Source organism: Cynocephalus volans, chromosome 12, assembly GCF_027409185.1.
Source record: "Cynocephalus volans isolate mCynVol1 chromosome 12, mCynVol1.pri, whole genome shotgun sequence".
NCBI classification, from domain to species: Eukaryota; Metazoa; Chordata; class Mammalia; order Dermoptera; family Cynocephalidae; genus Cynocephalus; species Cynocephalus volans.
The window spans coordinates 14,459,209-14,475,419 of record NC_084471.1 but is presented as its reverse complement, the minus strand read 5'-3'; the positions used below and the strand labels follow the sequence as shown (position 1 = coordinate 14,475,419).

General features: G+C 43.6%; 2 protein-coding genes across 7 annotated transcripts in view; both read left to right on the top strand.

The window, feature by feature from the left end:
- The window catches only part of HMGXB4 (HMG-box containing 4), a 29,329-nt gene extending 22,290 nt beyond the window's left edge, over window positions 1-7,039 (top strand). For all 3 annotated transcript variants that reach the window (XM_063075812.1, XM_063075814.1, XM_063075813.1), the window contains 5 exons: window positions 358-422; window positions 1,427-1,532; window positions 2,003-2,172; window positions 4,337-4,459; window positions 4,968-7,039. In XM_063075812.1, coding sequence (XP_062931882.1) covers window positions 358-422; window positions 1,427-1,532; window positions 2,003-2,172; window positions 4,337-4,459; window positions 4,968-5,012 — 509 coding nt within the window. In that variant the 3' untranslated portion in view covers window positions 5,013-7,039. The remainder of the gene's footprint in view (window positions 1-357; window positions 423-1,426; window positions 1,533-2,002; window positions 2,173-4,336; window positions 4,460-4,967) is intronic.
- Window positions 7,040-8,853: 1,814 nt separating this feature from the next.
- The window catches only part of TOM1 (target of myb1 membrane trafficking protein), a 44,040-nt gene continuing 36,682 nt past the window's right edge, over window positions 8,854-16,211 (top strand). For 2 of the 4 annotated variants that reach the window (XM_063075816.1, XM_063075815.1), the window contains exon 1: window positions 8,854-9,003. In XM_063075816.1, coding sequence (XP_062931886.1) covers window positions 8,952-9,003 — 52 coding nt within the window. In that variant the 5' untranslated portion in view covers window positions 8,854-8,951. The remainder of the gene's footprint in view (window positions 9,004-16,211) is intronic. The other 2 variants (XM_063075818.1, XM_063075817.1) reach the window with 1 other exon arrangement.

The window sequence follows — 16,211 nt, the reverse complement described above, 5'->3', positions numbered from 1 at the left end:
TGGTAAAAACCTAACATCTTTTATCAAATTCTATGCAACATATTTTCTTTAACCTAAGTTGACAGGCCGTGTATTGTGGGATCAAATCAGAAGACACCCGAAAGATGCTTAAGGAATAAATCCCTAGAGAGTAGATGTGTAAGGATAAGAGCCTACCTCAAGATCACCAAAACACCCCTTCCCTATAGAAAAAAATTTTAAAAACAGTGATGGGGTTTGGTTTGGTTTTCTAAAAGAATCTTGCAATATTTAAATCTGATCTTCAAAACTCCTTTTTCAGTTTTTGCTTTAATCAATCTTTTATTTTGTTAATAGTTAACTCTTTACTGTATTGGGTTTTTTATTCTCTCATGTCAGATTTTGGGGAACTTAGTAAAAAATTGGCTGAGGTGTGGAAGCAATTGCCAGAAAAGGACAAACTGGTAAGTACACTTTTTTACAAACATATTTTTTATAGCTTTTTGCCTTCCAAAGTGTGTAATTCTCCTATAAGACATTCAGCCAGACAACACTGAAAATAGTGAAAAAAATTATAAGTCAATAGAAAATGGTTTAGCAGAGGGCATTAACTCTGTTAGTGTTAATTCACTGTGTGTGAGGATTTAGCTATAGAGAGGCTGTCTTTTCTTACCTTGTCTAATTTTTTTCCACCAACGTTACATTTAAAGCAAAAGATGACCTAACATGGGCAGCGATTAAAGTGTGAAAAGAGAATCTAATGTCAGAACCCTCTATTACAAACATCTGAGGGTTGCTATGGTCTGAAAACTGAGGAAAGTCATCCATTTAGTAGCCACTGCAAACAGTAAAAACATGGGTATGTGCCTAACCCTATACCCAGGTCCTAGGTCATCATCTTCATCAACCATTACCAAATAATGTACCCTACTATCAAGAAGCTAATAAGGCAGTGATAAATAGTTATATCTGAATCATTCACAGTCACACTCTAATTGGGTGACATGAAGGTGGTATTGCAACAAGAATTGCCATCTTACTTTAGGATACACTTCATCTGGATGAAACAACTATTTTTCACCCAGAGATATTATCCCTCATTTCTCCATGTCATTGTTATCCTGCTATTGGTACTGCCAACCACCAGGTTAGAGGAAATATTTAAACCACAGGGACATTATACTGAGCTAAATGTTTACTCTGTGATTTTACATTTCAACCTTGGAGTGATCTAAACATTAACACTGAGATTTGACTATTAGTATTGAGGAATGTTTATAGTCCTCTTACTCAGATATTAATGAAGCCAGTTCAGTGACCCTCAGCTTAAAAGTTAGCATTACCCCTCCATCTGCCCCCTCCACTGTTCCCTTTCTTTTCTTCATTTTGTTCTTCCATGACTGCTTTCCGTTTTACTTTTTTGTCCTTTTTAATTTATTTTAATTATTGTGCACCGATCTTGTTGCAGATTTGGAAGCAAAAAGCTCAGTATCTGCAGCACAAACAGAACAAAGCTGAAGCTACAACTGTGAAAAGAAAAGCATCCAGCTCAGAAGGTTCCGTGAAAGTGAAAGGTATTGACCACATCCCCCTCTTGCTTGTAATTCTTTTCTTTAAAGCACCGTGAATTTTACTTCCTTAACTAGGGAATTGGGAGGGCAGCTTATATTAGAAGCAGACCTTGATACTCAGGTATTATTACTAAATCTTATAGGCTGCAAAAAAAAGATGTCCAAATTTAAAAAATGTAAATCTGAGGTCAGCAGATTTTTTTCTGTAAAGGTCCAGAGAGTAAATATTATAGGCTATGTGCGCCATATGCATTCTCTTTGACAAATTCTTTGTTTTCTACGACGCTTTGTAAATGTTAAACCATTATTAGCTTGCAGACCATACAAAAAGAGATCATGGGCTGGATTTAGCCCACAGACCATAGTTTTGCTAGTTCCTGGTATAATTCATAAAAAGAATCAGGAAGAACATTTTTGTGGTGTTCAAACCTGTAGGCCAGTTTTATCTCTTAACTTCATCCCTCTGTTCTCAGCTTCTTCTGCAGGAGTACTCTCACCTCAAAAGAAGTCCCCATCCACTACCATGCTGTTACCAGCCTCGCCAGCCAAAGCCCCTGAGACAGAGCCCATTGATGTTGCTGCTCATCTTCAGCTGCTGGGAGAGTCCCTAAGCCTCATTGGACACCGCCTGCAGGAAACTGAGGTGAGTACAACCATCAGCATCATGACTTCAGTTTCTTAGATAATTTAAATTCATTTGCTCATTTCAAATACATTCATTAAGCAATTCCTTTATGCTAAATTATGCCAAATACTCAGGATACAGTAATAAAGAAGACATAATAGTAATAGAAACATCTAGAGATTTGGAATCTACCTATTGGCTATCAAAGTTTACACTGATACTGTCCTATTGAAACAATGACACAAAAGAAAATTAGAATACCCTGTGACTTATTTTTGTCTTTTAAAAATGCAGTGGAAAAGATGAGTACAAATCCCAGGGCTATTTTGATCACTTGTACTTCTGAAAGAATTTGGATTTCTCTGTGTGTTTCCAGCAATGTTTTGAATAGACAAATTAGATTGCATAGGAAATTAAGAGTTCCTCTACTTCTTTGAAAATAGGTAGCAAATGGGCAAGTTCTCAAGCTCTTCATTACTCTGCACTTGAATGTGTTATGTGCCCTAGGGAGATCATTGCCCTTTTAAGCTTTAATTTTAAAAATCACTTAACCTGCAAAGTTGTCATGTTCCATTTCTATTACCATATTCAGTTTCTAACTATATTGCCCTCTTAGCTAGCAGTAGTAGAGTAGTTCAGCTTTCCACTGAGTTCTAATAGAACATTTCAGCAAAGAAATTATCCAAGATAAAGATCTTGGTTTATTAGTCAGAGTTCTCCAGAGAGGCAGAACCAATAGGATATAGATATAGACATAGACATAAACGTGGATATAGATATAGACATAGGAGAAGGGATTTATTAGGGGAATTGGCTCACATGATTATGGAGGCTGAGAAGTCCCACAGCAGGCTATCTACAAGCTGGAGACCCTGCAATGCCGGTAGCATGGCTTAGGCAAGTCCGAAAGCCTCAGAACCAGGGAAGCTGATGGTAACTCTGTCCATGTTGAAGGCCTGAGAATCTGGGAGGCTAGTGGTTTAACTCCTGGAGTCCAAAGGCTAGAGAGCCTGGAATTCTGATGTCTGAGGGCAGAAGAGTGTCTCAGCTCCAGGAGAGAGAGAGGAAATTGCCTTTTCTCTGCCTTTTTGTTCTGTCCAGGCCCCCAGCTGATTGGATATGGGCAGATCTTCCCCATCCTGTCCACCAATTCACACACCAGTCTTCTCTGGAAACACCCTCACAGACACACCTAGAAATAATGCTTCACCAGCCATGTAGGCATCCCTCAATCCAGTCAAGTTGACACCTGAAATTAGGCATCACAGTTGATAATAATAGTAATAATTACTGATACTCTTTGAGCATTTACCATGTGCCAGGCACCATCCCAGTACAGTAATTTATATCTGTTATCTCAATCCCATTTGTGCTTCTGATGCTATTAGTACTCCATTTTACAGGCACAGAATAGTAAGCAACTCACCCAGGTACAAAAATGGTAAGTGATGAAACCAGGATATGTACCCAGGCAATCCAAATCCAGAGCTTGTTCTCTTAAAGAGTCTACTATGCTGCCTTCCAAGATAGTATATCCTCACAGTGCTTCTAGTTAAAGCAGATTATACAAGAGCTGGGCACCTGCATTTGCAGCAGGCAATCTTATTTAACTCTTTGAATTGCAAATATATAGACCACATGAATTATACAAGATGTTAAAATGTGAAATGAAGCTAATTCACTTCTTTTTGAGAGTGAACAGTTCAACCCAGAAAATATTATCAGCTATCAAAAGGCACACGTGGAGAACATATATGTTATATTAAATGTTAATGTATACGGTTGTAGAATTCTTAGTATTCCCACTTGAGCTGTATTTGTGGAGTTTATTAAAAGTACACTTTTGTGTACATGAACTCAAATCTTTCCAAAGTAGGCAAGGCATTTTTCACTATTCCTGTTAAGGAGAGGAATTAAGTAGCTTCCCCAAGGTCACATACAAGGTAAAATGGGTTAGGAATATAGAAAGGAAACCTGGGAATGTATTGTAAAAGTTTTCTTATTAAACAAGTAACAGAATTATCAAAGTAGATACCTTCCATTTCTGCTACAAGTTTCATAATGCATGATTAGAACTGCCTGGGATTTAAAGAACCATGTGAGGAAATCCACAAGAACATGGAGAGCGCATTAGGAAAGTGGTTCAAGTTATAATCTCCTCTCCTGTAAATCTCCTTTTCAGGGTATGGTGGCTGTGTCTGGCAGTTTGTCAGTGCTTTTGGATTCCATTATCTGTGCACTTGGCCCCTTGGCGTGTCTGACCACCCAACTACCTGAATTGAATGGCTGTCCTAAACAGGTCTTGGTGAGTTTTCCTTATTTTCTTTGGATTTTTAGGGCCAGTCGCCATGGGAGTCAGAAAGGCCCTGCCTTAATGAGCTCTGTTAGGCACAGACTCATAAGACTTTGTGGCACATGGCACCCCCCTTCATATACTGGCCCATGGAACATGACACTGTATTATTAAATGCTTGCCGTGCTTTCAGTGAAACTGGAAAATTTCGCATTTCCCGAACTAGTGATTTGGAGAGAAGCATTCTAGCCCTTGACATACTACACCTCCTGTACTTTCTATTTGCTCTTCCACACATAAACACAGCACAGGAGTTTTCTTTCTCTTTTTTACTTGGATTAATGGGAGAAGTCAGCAGAGAAGTTCCTAGCATAACAGACAAGAGGATGACATCTTCATTCTCACCCTGTTTTCTCCAGCTCCACTTTTTCTCTCTCATCTCTCTTCCCGGAACAAAAACATGTCTCAGTGAACCAAGGTAAAGTACTCTTCAATTGAACCTTTTTTCCTTGTTTTGCAGTCAAACACACTAGACAACATTGCTTACATCATGCCTGGACTGTGACAGCAAAGAATCCTGGGACAGAAACCTTATCTTACCCCATTGCTGGTTTGTGTATATATAACTGTTCCAGATCCCTTCACTGGCCTCTGGGTGTAGGTTTTAAATTTTTATATCCACACACACACATATATATATATATATATTGTACAAAATATACATAAGACTGTAACTACTTTGCTTATAATAATTTTATGAAATGTCAAAGGTTTAGCCAAGAGGAAACTTTGGGATGAATATGGGTTTGGGATCCTTTTTTTTTACTGTGGTGGGTAAATCTGCCTTAAAAATCAATGTAACTTGGGGGCTGGGGGCTTGTTCTGGGTGCCAAGAACTCTTTATGGACAGCTAAAATGTGATTTTTTTCCAAACTCAGTTGTACCTCCAGACCCATCACTGACCATTTGCCTTACCTGTCTTACAGTCTGATATGTAATAGGAAAGATTATGCAAGGACGCCAGTTGGCTGGAAGTACAAAGCCTTTCAATTTGAAGTGACCTAGGTGGGAGATAATAAAATCATTCCAATTGTAGTTATTGAGATGGCTTTGGTGAACTGAGTAAGGGGTTTGTTCATTCCAATTACTACTATACATGTGTCCATGTCTCAAAATTTATTGTAATCATTGGTACCACTGGCAGCCTCCGTAGAGGCCAAGGAGTTAGGTGAGCCATGGCAGCAAAAAATATCTTGGAGAGGGTAAAGCTGTCAGTACCACCAGTTGAACCTGCATATGTTCTGAGCTGACCCAGAATATATGGTCTGCAAAACTAAGAGCTGGTATCTTTCATTGGCTACATTAGGTTAGCCACCAAGTCCTCACAAGTTCTGCTTAGTTGCTTGGTGGTTGCAGAAGATAAACTGCCCAGCATGATTCTTGGGTTCATCTTATCAGTTCCCCTGGTGGGCAGATTCAGTGTTCTGCATTCCACATATAAGTGAATTGCAAAAAAAAAGTACTCGATTCTCATATAGGTTTATTTATGTGCGCATATGAATGTGTATTTTAATTATGTGTATTTAACTCTTTAAAATCTCTTAGATTTTAATTTATCCTGTAAATTTCTGTATATATAATTTAATAACAAAAGCCTCCACCAGCAACAGCATGTGGAAGATACAGATTTGTCATTTTTCCCTTCTTTCCTCTCGTCTGTTCCCAAAACTCCAGATCATCTGCATTTTAAGGTATTGTACCTAAAAAAAGGAATCATTATTTTGCAATTATAATTCTTTTAGAGAACTTCATAGTCTTCAATAATGTCAAGAAAGTAAAATAAAAAGGAATGTTACCATTCCCAGCTGCCCTTATTTCTAAAGAACCAGACTTTTGCTTCCCAATTGGAAAGAAGACAGTTGAGCACTTCAGGGTTGTTTTTAAATTTGGTTTTAGATTTCCTGCCAAAACCAATCTCTGAGGTAACGTTCTATCTTCTGGCCTAGACAGAGCACCACAGCACCAAAGTAAATCCTTGAGGACAGTGCAGCCAGTCTGCACCCTGTTTAATTCCTTCCCTTCTTCCCACCAGTGTTGTCACAAGGCTATGCTTCTTAAAGGTATTCTGGCTGCTGAATCCCTTCCTTAGCTCAGAGCAGTTTCGAGATTTAATCAGGGAAACAGGAATGTTTGGGAACCAAAATCAAGAAGAACAGAAACCTTAGCTTGATTTCATGTGTTAAAACCTTGTACCGTGCCTCATCTGTACCCATGGAAGTTCCCTGTGTGACATAGGGTATCAAGGAGGAGCCTGGAGGACATGGATAACACAGGAGGAAGTCAGTCCTACCACTGTCATTTGTATACATTAATGAAATCCTGATGAGGACCTGCTTTTTGTTCGTTTTCCTTTAAAACCCAGCCCTATTGTATTTGTATTTAAAATTTGTACACATTTGTATAATAATCTGTACCTTGTGGTACTTGGTACTCTTAGAGGAAAAACTTTGGATTCAGACCTTCTTGCAATTTTTATATCATTGTTTTATTTTGTTTTTTAAATAAATTCTAGTGGTTTGATCCAAATCCCATTACAGTTGTATAAAGAAATAAAATTTTGTACTTATATTATTAAAAATCACATTTTTAATATTTGTAGTCCAGTCTCAGGTGTCTTCCCTAATCGTGCTAATCATAGTTGCTACAAAAATTATAAAACCCGTCTGTTTTTCACAGTGTATCCTACCATAATTTTCTTTAAAAAAAAAAAAAAAAAAAAACCTGGAGTAAAGGTCAAGTTTCTAATCTTAGCCATTTCCTAACACACATATTACTGTTTCTATTAATTTTTATGTTGCAGAGGCTCTCATTTTCTCTTTTACAAATCGCAATTCCACCAAATCTGATAACTATGGCTCTATTTACTAGCAAGTGAAACTATGTACATTATGGTATTGGCCTAAGTCAAGAAAATATTCACCAGTCTTGTATATGGGTTGCATCTGAATCATGTGCTAAATATGATATATTTCATGCTGTTTCAGTACTGACCTGGCTTGGTCAGTGATGTTGGATAAGTCAATCTTTATAGGCTTCCAAAATCCCATCTGTAAAATGGTGTTAATGTCACCTCCCTGTCTCCAACCCAGTAGCCAGCCTGACATGAATATTTAATATTATGAACACTGAATATATGGAGATTTGACCTTTCAAGGTAAAAATTTCAATGCAAACGCAAGGTGTTAAAAGTTATAAATAGTGAAATAATATGATTAAAAGGCTAAATGTCTTATGGAGAGGCAGCAAGAGACAACCATATCACTGAATCACTATTAGAGAGAGTGATTTGCATACTTTATCTCACTTATTCCTCCAAAAGCCTTTACAGATGAGAAGACAGATGCAGAAAAGTACTGTTCCTAATAAATTTATATAGCTAGTAAATGGCAAAGCCAGAATAAGAACGCTGGTACCACTGACCCAAAAGCCTAGGCTCTTTCTACCCCACACCACTTTCAAATATCATGGGCTGGCCGTTCAGCTCAGTTGGTTAGAGCATGGTATTCTAACACCAAGGTCAAGGGTTCGGATCACCGCACCGGCCAGCCGCTAAAAAAAAAAAAAGCCTTTGAGATTCTTAACTTGGGTTCACGGTTGTACTTCAGGGACCCCAGAAATTCCCTGAGGGTATAAGGAAAATTGTATCACTGGCTTTTTTCTTCAGAGAGTTTCATGGCTTTCTTAAATTCTCAAAGGAGCCTGGAACCTAAAAAAAAAAAAGAAAGAAAGAAAATGGCTAAGAGTCCTTGATCTAATTCCAGTATCCAGAGAAAATGGGAGCTCGCTCTTTGGATCACAGTAGATTGATGGCAGAAACGGGAGCCACCGGCCCCACTAGGGACTACAACATCTGTGTTTTTCCCACCGTCCTGGGCACTAGCCGGTGCCTAGCTGCAATTAAGTTAACTCTCAGTTTCAAAGCATCACACACCCCTGGCCCTTGCCTCCTGTCTGAAGTAAGCGGATCTGGGCTGCAAGCAGGGAGCATGTGGAGCAGGGAGACCTCGACATCAGCTAGGAAGTCATATCAGGGCAAGAAGACAACAGGCCCAGAGCTGTCAACCGCAGGCAGGTGTGTTAGTCCCAAGGACTAAAGGCTAAAACGCTGAGAGTCTGAGCTGCTGTGTAACCTTACCCAAGTCATTTCCCTGGTGTGAGACCCAGTTTTCCAGATGTGTAGAGACCCCCAGACCCTGCTACTAGACCCCTAAAAAAATGCCGAGGGCGTGGTTTAGAGAGGCCTGCGCTTCGAGGCCCCGCCTCCGGCCCTACGTCGTGCGTGATGTCCCCCGGCGCCTAGGAAGCCGCCGTAACGTCATCGCTCCCGCCTTGGGGGCCCCGCCCCTGCTGGCGCCTCCTCGCGGGCGGTGCGTCATGTGACGGGTCGGCGGCCCTGGCGGTTGCTGTCAGCTGGTTCCCTGGGTTGGCAGCGGCAGCCGCGGCGATGGACTTTCTCCTGGGGAACCCGTTCAGCTCTCCAGTGGGACAGCGCATCGGTGAGTCCCAGGAGCCAGCCCCGCACAGCGCCGCCCCAGTGCTCCGCACCCGGCCCCCTGGGGAACCGTCAGGTCCCCGGTCACAGAGGGAGGGCAACCAGGTTGGCGTGTGGCTCCCCGACCTTCCCCGCCCAGTTCCCCGCCTAGTTCTCCGCCCATGCTTGATTGATAGAGCGTGGGCCATTAAGAAGCCTCGGCTGATGATGGATGCTTAGGGCAGCCAATAGGGAGCGAGAGAGGGCGGGCCCAGTGGCTGCGGATCTGCCAATGTGCGTCTGTCGGGGTCCCAAGTCGAGGGAGAAAGTTTTCGGGGTTAAAGGGACTGCGTGGTTGTGCAGTCGTTGGGCCGCTCGACCTCTCCCCGAGTCTTCCCCTGCCCAGGTCCCGCCGCCCGGCTCCTGCTGGCTCCTGGCTTGCTCGCCGCGCTCTCCGGACACGGATACCCGAAAAGGGCTGAGATCCCTTCTCCCAGGAGCGGAGAGATAGGGCTGGGCGTCTGGGGGACGACTTGCGGGAGGGGACGTCGCGCGACGAGGAGGCCAGGCCTTACAGACCCGCAGAGCCTCGGAGCCGACGGTGCTCTTGGAGACCAGCTGGGCAGCCTCCTTCATTTCTAAGGAGATGGGCAGCCGAGCGCCCTGGCCCAGCTCTCCTGACTCTCCTGGCTGCTTGTCCGCACTCCTTTGCACCCTGTTGACAGGAGACAAGAGTTCCATGACGCAGCTTCTCTGTGCCGAGGGCGCCTCACCTGTAACTAGGGCATGATAATGTCCTTCCCTCTGGGAGTTTGTTGTGAAGATTAAATTCCTTGGTAACTGTGAAGTACTTAGAACATTGCCTGGCTCAGGACCAGTGCTATATAAAAGAAAGCTGTGTTACCGTTGTTACTGAGAGACCACCAAGGGAGGGTCGGGAACCCTGGAAGTCGCTGGTCTAGGTGCTCACTCCTGTGCACCAACAACAGGAGGACCTGCAGGCCACGGCTCAAACAGCCCACATTTCTCCAGGGACAGTCTGGGTGTGCCCCCTTCCTGCATGAAGAAACCGCAGCAGTACCATGAAATTATCTCTTCATCTTTATGATGACCTGTAGCCTTAAGTCCATACTGGGAATACTGGATCTGTTAGACAAGACATTCTTACTGTCTTGGAAGCCAAACCCCACTGAAGTCGGCCGACCCAGCTCTGTGTTGTAATCGCCACCGTGGCTGCTTGTGGCTCTTCTGATATTTTGTAATCAATCTTCTACAAGGCAGAGGAGGCAGTCCAGGATTGACACACAGGAAAGGAACTGCCCTCTCAGAGGACCACCCCACCCCCGGCCACCACACATGGTGCGGGCACACACATACCCCACAGTGAGTCATTGTTTTGGAGCTGAAAAGAAAAGTCATCTCTCCTTTAATCTTTATTTCTCCAACTACAGTTACCACTGCTTTTATCACAAGCCAAGTTTAAGACTTCCTACTTAAAAATAAATAATCAACCTGGCTTTCAAAGTCAGCCACATATTCATGAACCTTCTGGAAAAGCTCACCTGGGTTTTGAGTTTTAGCCAATCAAAGAAAACTTAGCTTTTCTTCTAACCCTAAAGGGTTGCCTTTCTTGGGCAAGAAATACTTCTGTCCAAAGAGAATGCTACTAAATCGTAATATCTTAGAGCACAAACCAGACTTAACTGCTGAAAGGTCCTTACCTTGGGGAACTTCTAACCCAGTAGCTCACATCAGAATCCCAGGAGGGCTTGTTAAAAGCACAGATGGTTGGTCTCCATCCCCAGAGTTTCTGACCTGTAGGTCTGGGATGGAACCCTTAGAATTTGCATTTCTAACAAGTTCCCAGGTGATGCTAATGCAGCTGGATTAGCAACCACATATTGAAAACCTCTGTTCTAGCCCATCCCCTTCATTTCACACAGGACCAAACTGAGGCCCCTAGAAACTATGACTCACCCAAGACCCTTGTGAATTGATAGCAAAGCTGAGACGAATGACCCAGAGCCATTAAAATTTGTATCAAAGCTGAAGAGGCTCTAAAAATAGAATTAAATGAAGAATATCTGCCATTTGAGTTAATGCCTTCAGTATTCCATATCCTACTTTTAAATAAAGAGGCGGAAGTACTGCTGATTGGCTTGATTATGGATGACCTAGAATTAGGTGCTTATATTTCTGTAAACCAGGCCTCTTTTTGTTGCAGTAGTAAAATAATCTCTTCTCAAGCCTGCCGGCTCCCACGCGGTTATTGAGAGTAAGGCCTTGTAGAACTGGCATCCCTGAGGACAGCAGGTTCAGTGGTGCTAATCAGGGGTGTCACTCGACTCACAAAGTTCTCATACACACCTCCACACACACCTTTAAGTTGCTGGCCCTCTGCCTCGAATGCCTACTCCTGTGTCCCCCTCAGTGGGGCTCCAGCTCACCCTTCAAAGTGCAAGACATCGCCACCTTCTCCCTGAGGCCTTCTCTGGCCCCTTCAGGTCCAACCATGACTTTTTCAGCTCTCCCATCACCCCAGCTTCTCCGGTTCCCTCACCGTATGACTTTGGGCTCTGAGCCTCAGCTTCCTTGGTAGAATGTTGGTGATAACAGCATCCGCCTCACAGGGTAGTTGTTAGGATAAAGCGAGATAGTCCTGGGAGGCGCCTGCCACAGTGCCAGTGTACAGGGAACATTAGTTCTTGCTGTGGTCATCATTGTTGCCATCATTTTGATTATTTCCATCATTATCACACTTAATATACCACAGTCCCATTCTGTTATTTGTCTGTGTATGTCCCAACTAGACTGGACTTTTTTTTTTTTTTTAGGGCTTTTACTTTTTATTGTCAAAATAAAACTGATAAATAATAATTGGGAAATACCAGATTCCTGATGTTATACATTCATAAAAACAGAAATGTGTGGGTTTAAAAGTATCTAGTCTTTTTGTTTTGTGGTGGAATGTTAACCTGCCCACTTAATCTGAAGTCAGTTTTCCAGATTTTTCTTTTTTTTAAAAAATTTTTATTGAATCATGGTTGATTATACATATTTTGGGGGTTCAATGTTGAGATATGTTGATCAAATCAATATTACTAGCATATATTGCTACAAATCGTACTTATTCTTTATGCCCCTTGTGTAATCTCTCCCCATCCCCCTCTATCTCCCCCTGTGCCCTCTAATTACCCTAGATTTCTTCTCTCCTTCTGAAAGAGTAATGGTTACTCTGTTGATTTGTTGCCTAAATGATCTGTCCAATGCTGAGAGGTATGTTCAGGTCCCCCAATATTATCGTAGAGCAGATGCTTCTGTCACTCTGGAATGGGCTTTGTGGAGAGAGACATCCTCTTCTTTTCTTTGATCACTGCTGGTGACTCTCCTTGTGTCGATGCACTCGAGTGGCTGGCGGACCATCTGTGTAGTGGTTGTGGCATCTAGCCACTTTTGCGGCAGCCGTGGTTATTGTGGTGGCTGTGGTGGTCCACTCACATGAAGATGATGTTTTTGGCATTCTCCTCGGCACTGGCAGTGTGCCTGGTTGTGGGGGGGGGGGGTCCAGTCCCCAGATCCATGCCTCAGGTCCCTGGGCAGGCCCTGAGGCACTGGTGGTATGCCTGGTTGTGGGAGGGGAGGTCAGGTCCCCTTCTACATGCCTCAGAACTCCAGGCAGCCCCCGAGGCACTGGCTGCGTGTCTGGTTGTGGGAGGGGGTTCCAGTTCCTGGCTTCATGCCTCAGGTCCCCAGCAGGCCTCAAGGTGCTGGCGGTATGCCTGGACTGGAACTAATTTTTTGTCCTTTGCTTACTTCTAAAATGGGGGAACTTCCTATGGAGACCAGTACCTGAGCTGTGTGATTGAGTTAAATTGCTGCTTTGCTTCTGCTTCCCTAGGGAAGCCCTTTTGTGCAGCTCAGGTTTTAATGGTTGACTTTACAGGTACTTCCAGTTCTCCAGAGACCTGGTGCACCTGGGTTGTGTAGAAACTCTGATCTGGGCCTGAGTCTTTTCATCAAACTGCACCCCGTACAATTCTATATTCCTGACCAGTTTCCTCTGAGTGGTCCTATGCTAATATGGGGGGCAGATCAGCTGTCCTTGCTGTGCACCAGTGTTCCCCCAGTGGGCCCATCTCCCCCACTGCCTGTGCTGCAAACACTTCCCATGGGACAGGCCGTGTGCCAGTCCCTTGTGATGACTCACCGGCCTCTGAGTGGCTCCTTGCTCCTATGTTGGTCCACGGGAATTCTATTAGTGGTCTTGCTGTCCTGGGAGCCACCAAGGAGAGCCCTCTTCTCCCCTGCTGCCTCCAAGCAACTCCATGCAAAGGGCACAGCTGCAGCTTTTGCTGGCTCCTGCTCCATGTCTCAGCAGCTCCAGCCTTAAAGTGGCCACAGCACAAAATGGTCGGAGCAGTTTTTTCTTTCTCTCCTCATGGCTTCTCCCACCTTCATACACTCCATAGATCTCTCCTCCTCTTCCCCTGAGCTCTGGCAGCCCCAGCTTGGCTGTTGTTGCATTTTTATAGTTATAAATTAGTTGATTTGTGGGAGAGAGTGATGCTGGGTCTGCCTATTCTGCCATCTTGACCAGAAGCTAGACTGGACTTCTTGAGAGCAGGTGCTGTACCTTATTTATCTGGACCCTCAGTACCTATCATGGTGCCTGGCACACAGTAGGAGGGAAGGCAGGAGAAAAGGAAAGTGATATTTTGTGAGCAAATGCCATGTGGCAGTTATTATGTTAGTATCCTAGGTATTAATCTTCATGGTGACCTTATGAGGTTTTACAATTTTTTCCCATTTCACCAAAAGTAAGTCTGAGGGAAGGTAGTATCACTTCACAGGACTTCACAGCTACTCAGCATCAGAACGCAGACCCAGCTCTTTTCTTGCACCCTCACCACACTGCCTTTGGCTCCCCAGTGCGTATTTTGAATTTATATTAGTTCGGCCCTCCAAGATCCAAAGTTATTGTCCTACCCACAAGTTAGGACATACATGTGGATCTGCACACACTCCAGTTCACTCTTATTGATTAGTAGGACAGCTTCCCAAGGGCAGCATCTCATAGCTGAGAAGATTCTAGATCATTAGTGCTAGATGATATTGACACAACCCTCTACTTTCAAGGATTTCAAAACTCTTTCCAGCTGTTCTGTGAGGGCAACAGATCTTACTGGTCATGTTTTATAGACACACATGGGAAGTCAACCCGAGAAACCTATTTTCCATTTCTGGCTGTCAGCTCACCCCTGGCACTTTGAGTCTAAATCAAAGCTGAATCATGAAAGCCAGCTGCAAACAACAGAGGTTATAAATATGGGCAGTCCCTGGGGACCAGCCCTCAGTAGTTGGGGTGATGATGGCTAGATGAGAGAGGAAAAGAGCTCAGATCCTAGGACTGAGCCCTAGAGTGAAGGGGAAAGGTGGAAAAGTCAAAAAGAACTGTTCTTGCATCCGCAAAGTCCAAGCCCCAGAGCACAGAAAGGAATTATAGAAGTGAGAGACCATGTTGGGCCCTGGGGGCCATCTGAGGAGTGATGGGCTGGAAACCAAAGTGGACACTCAAGTGGTGTTGAGGGGACTCCAGGCTGGGAGGCAGGAGACCTAGTTCCAGCTCTCATTCTACTCCTAACTATGTCATATTCCCTCTCTATTGCCCATCCCCTGTCTGTAACCCAGAGGTGCTACCATTCTCACTCTGCTTCCCAGAGGACTGGTGAGGAACAACAGAGGCGATAGATGGGGACAGGGAAGGACTGATAAGCGAGGAAAGAAAGAAAACTGATGCCTGTTGTAGAGGAGTGATGAAACTAATTGCACAGGGCTCAAAGGGCAGTGTGTGGTGTTACAGGGAGGAGTTCAGTGCCAGTATCAATAGCTATCCCTAGAGCCTTTCAAAGATGAAACAGGCTGCCTTGTTTGGTAGTGAGCTGCATACCACTGGAGGTGTGAAGACAGAGGCCAAAGTGGAGGGAGCTGTAAAGAGGATCCCTGTACTGGCTAGCAGGGTAGACTAGATCAGGGTCAGTAAACTTTTTCTATAAAGGGCCAGATAGTGGCTTTGGGAGCTGTATCGTCGCTGTTGTAACCACTCAACTCTACTATTATAGTACAGAAGCAGCCGTAGACAATAGGTAAATGAATGGGTGTGGCCATGTTTCAATAAAACTTTATTTATGTGCACTGAAATACCAATTTCATGTAATTTTCATATGTCATGAAATATTATTCTTTGGCTTTTTTCTGAAACATTTAAAAATGTAAAGATCATCCATAATCCGAGAACAATACGAAATTGAATTTGGCAAGTGTGTTCATAGTTTGCTGACCTCTGGATCACAGCAGTTGGCCAGAGTCAGAATGATGGAGGACAAGTGTTCCTCAAAGTGGGGTCTCAGGGATGCTTGAGAATGCTCCAGCCCTGGGCCCCCTGAGTCAGAATCTCTACTTTCACCCACAGTGTGCCCACGCAGCTCTCACATCTTGAAGCATTGGTTTCCTAATTCATAAGTGCAGGAGCCAGACTAGATTCCAAGTCTCTGTCAGTGTGTAGAACGGGCTTCGCATCAGCTGTACATGCAGTAGTAAAGCCCTGAGTGAGATTGAGTCAGACTGAATAGTCTGAGTCCTGATTCAGTCTTCCTCAGCTTTGTTACTTGAACAAGTTACTGAACCTCTCTGTTCTTCATTTTCCTTCTCTGTAAAATAAGGATGATAATAATAGAAAGTATCAGATGGGGTTGTTGAGTTGTGAAGTATATGGCCTGGTGCCTGCCAGACAGGAAGTGTCCATAATTGTTAGCCTTGTGACTTTTCATGGGTGTTGTCATCATTCCTGGGGCACATTCCTGGGGCACAGTCTAAGCTAATGGCAGAGCTAAGGTCCCAAGCTGGGGCTCTGACTCCAGTGCAGCTTTTGTGTCACTGGAGAATGAGCAGTCACTGGCTGGGTGGCAGCCACATTCACAGACAGGTCAGGTTTCAGGCTGTGGGGTGGGGCCGATTCTCACTTGGCTTTGCCTGACCCTGTGGATGGAACTGGTGAATAGGTTTTGTTCTCTTACTGAGCTCAAAGAAATAAGAGTAAAGTCCAGATTTCCGCTCTTCTGGTTTTAGGAAAAAAACAAAAAAATTAAAAAATAAAACCTTCAGTGTCTTCTAATTAACTTGGGACCATCACCCCATGAGACTCAGGGGGATTCAGGACACATTAACTCTTTACCT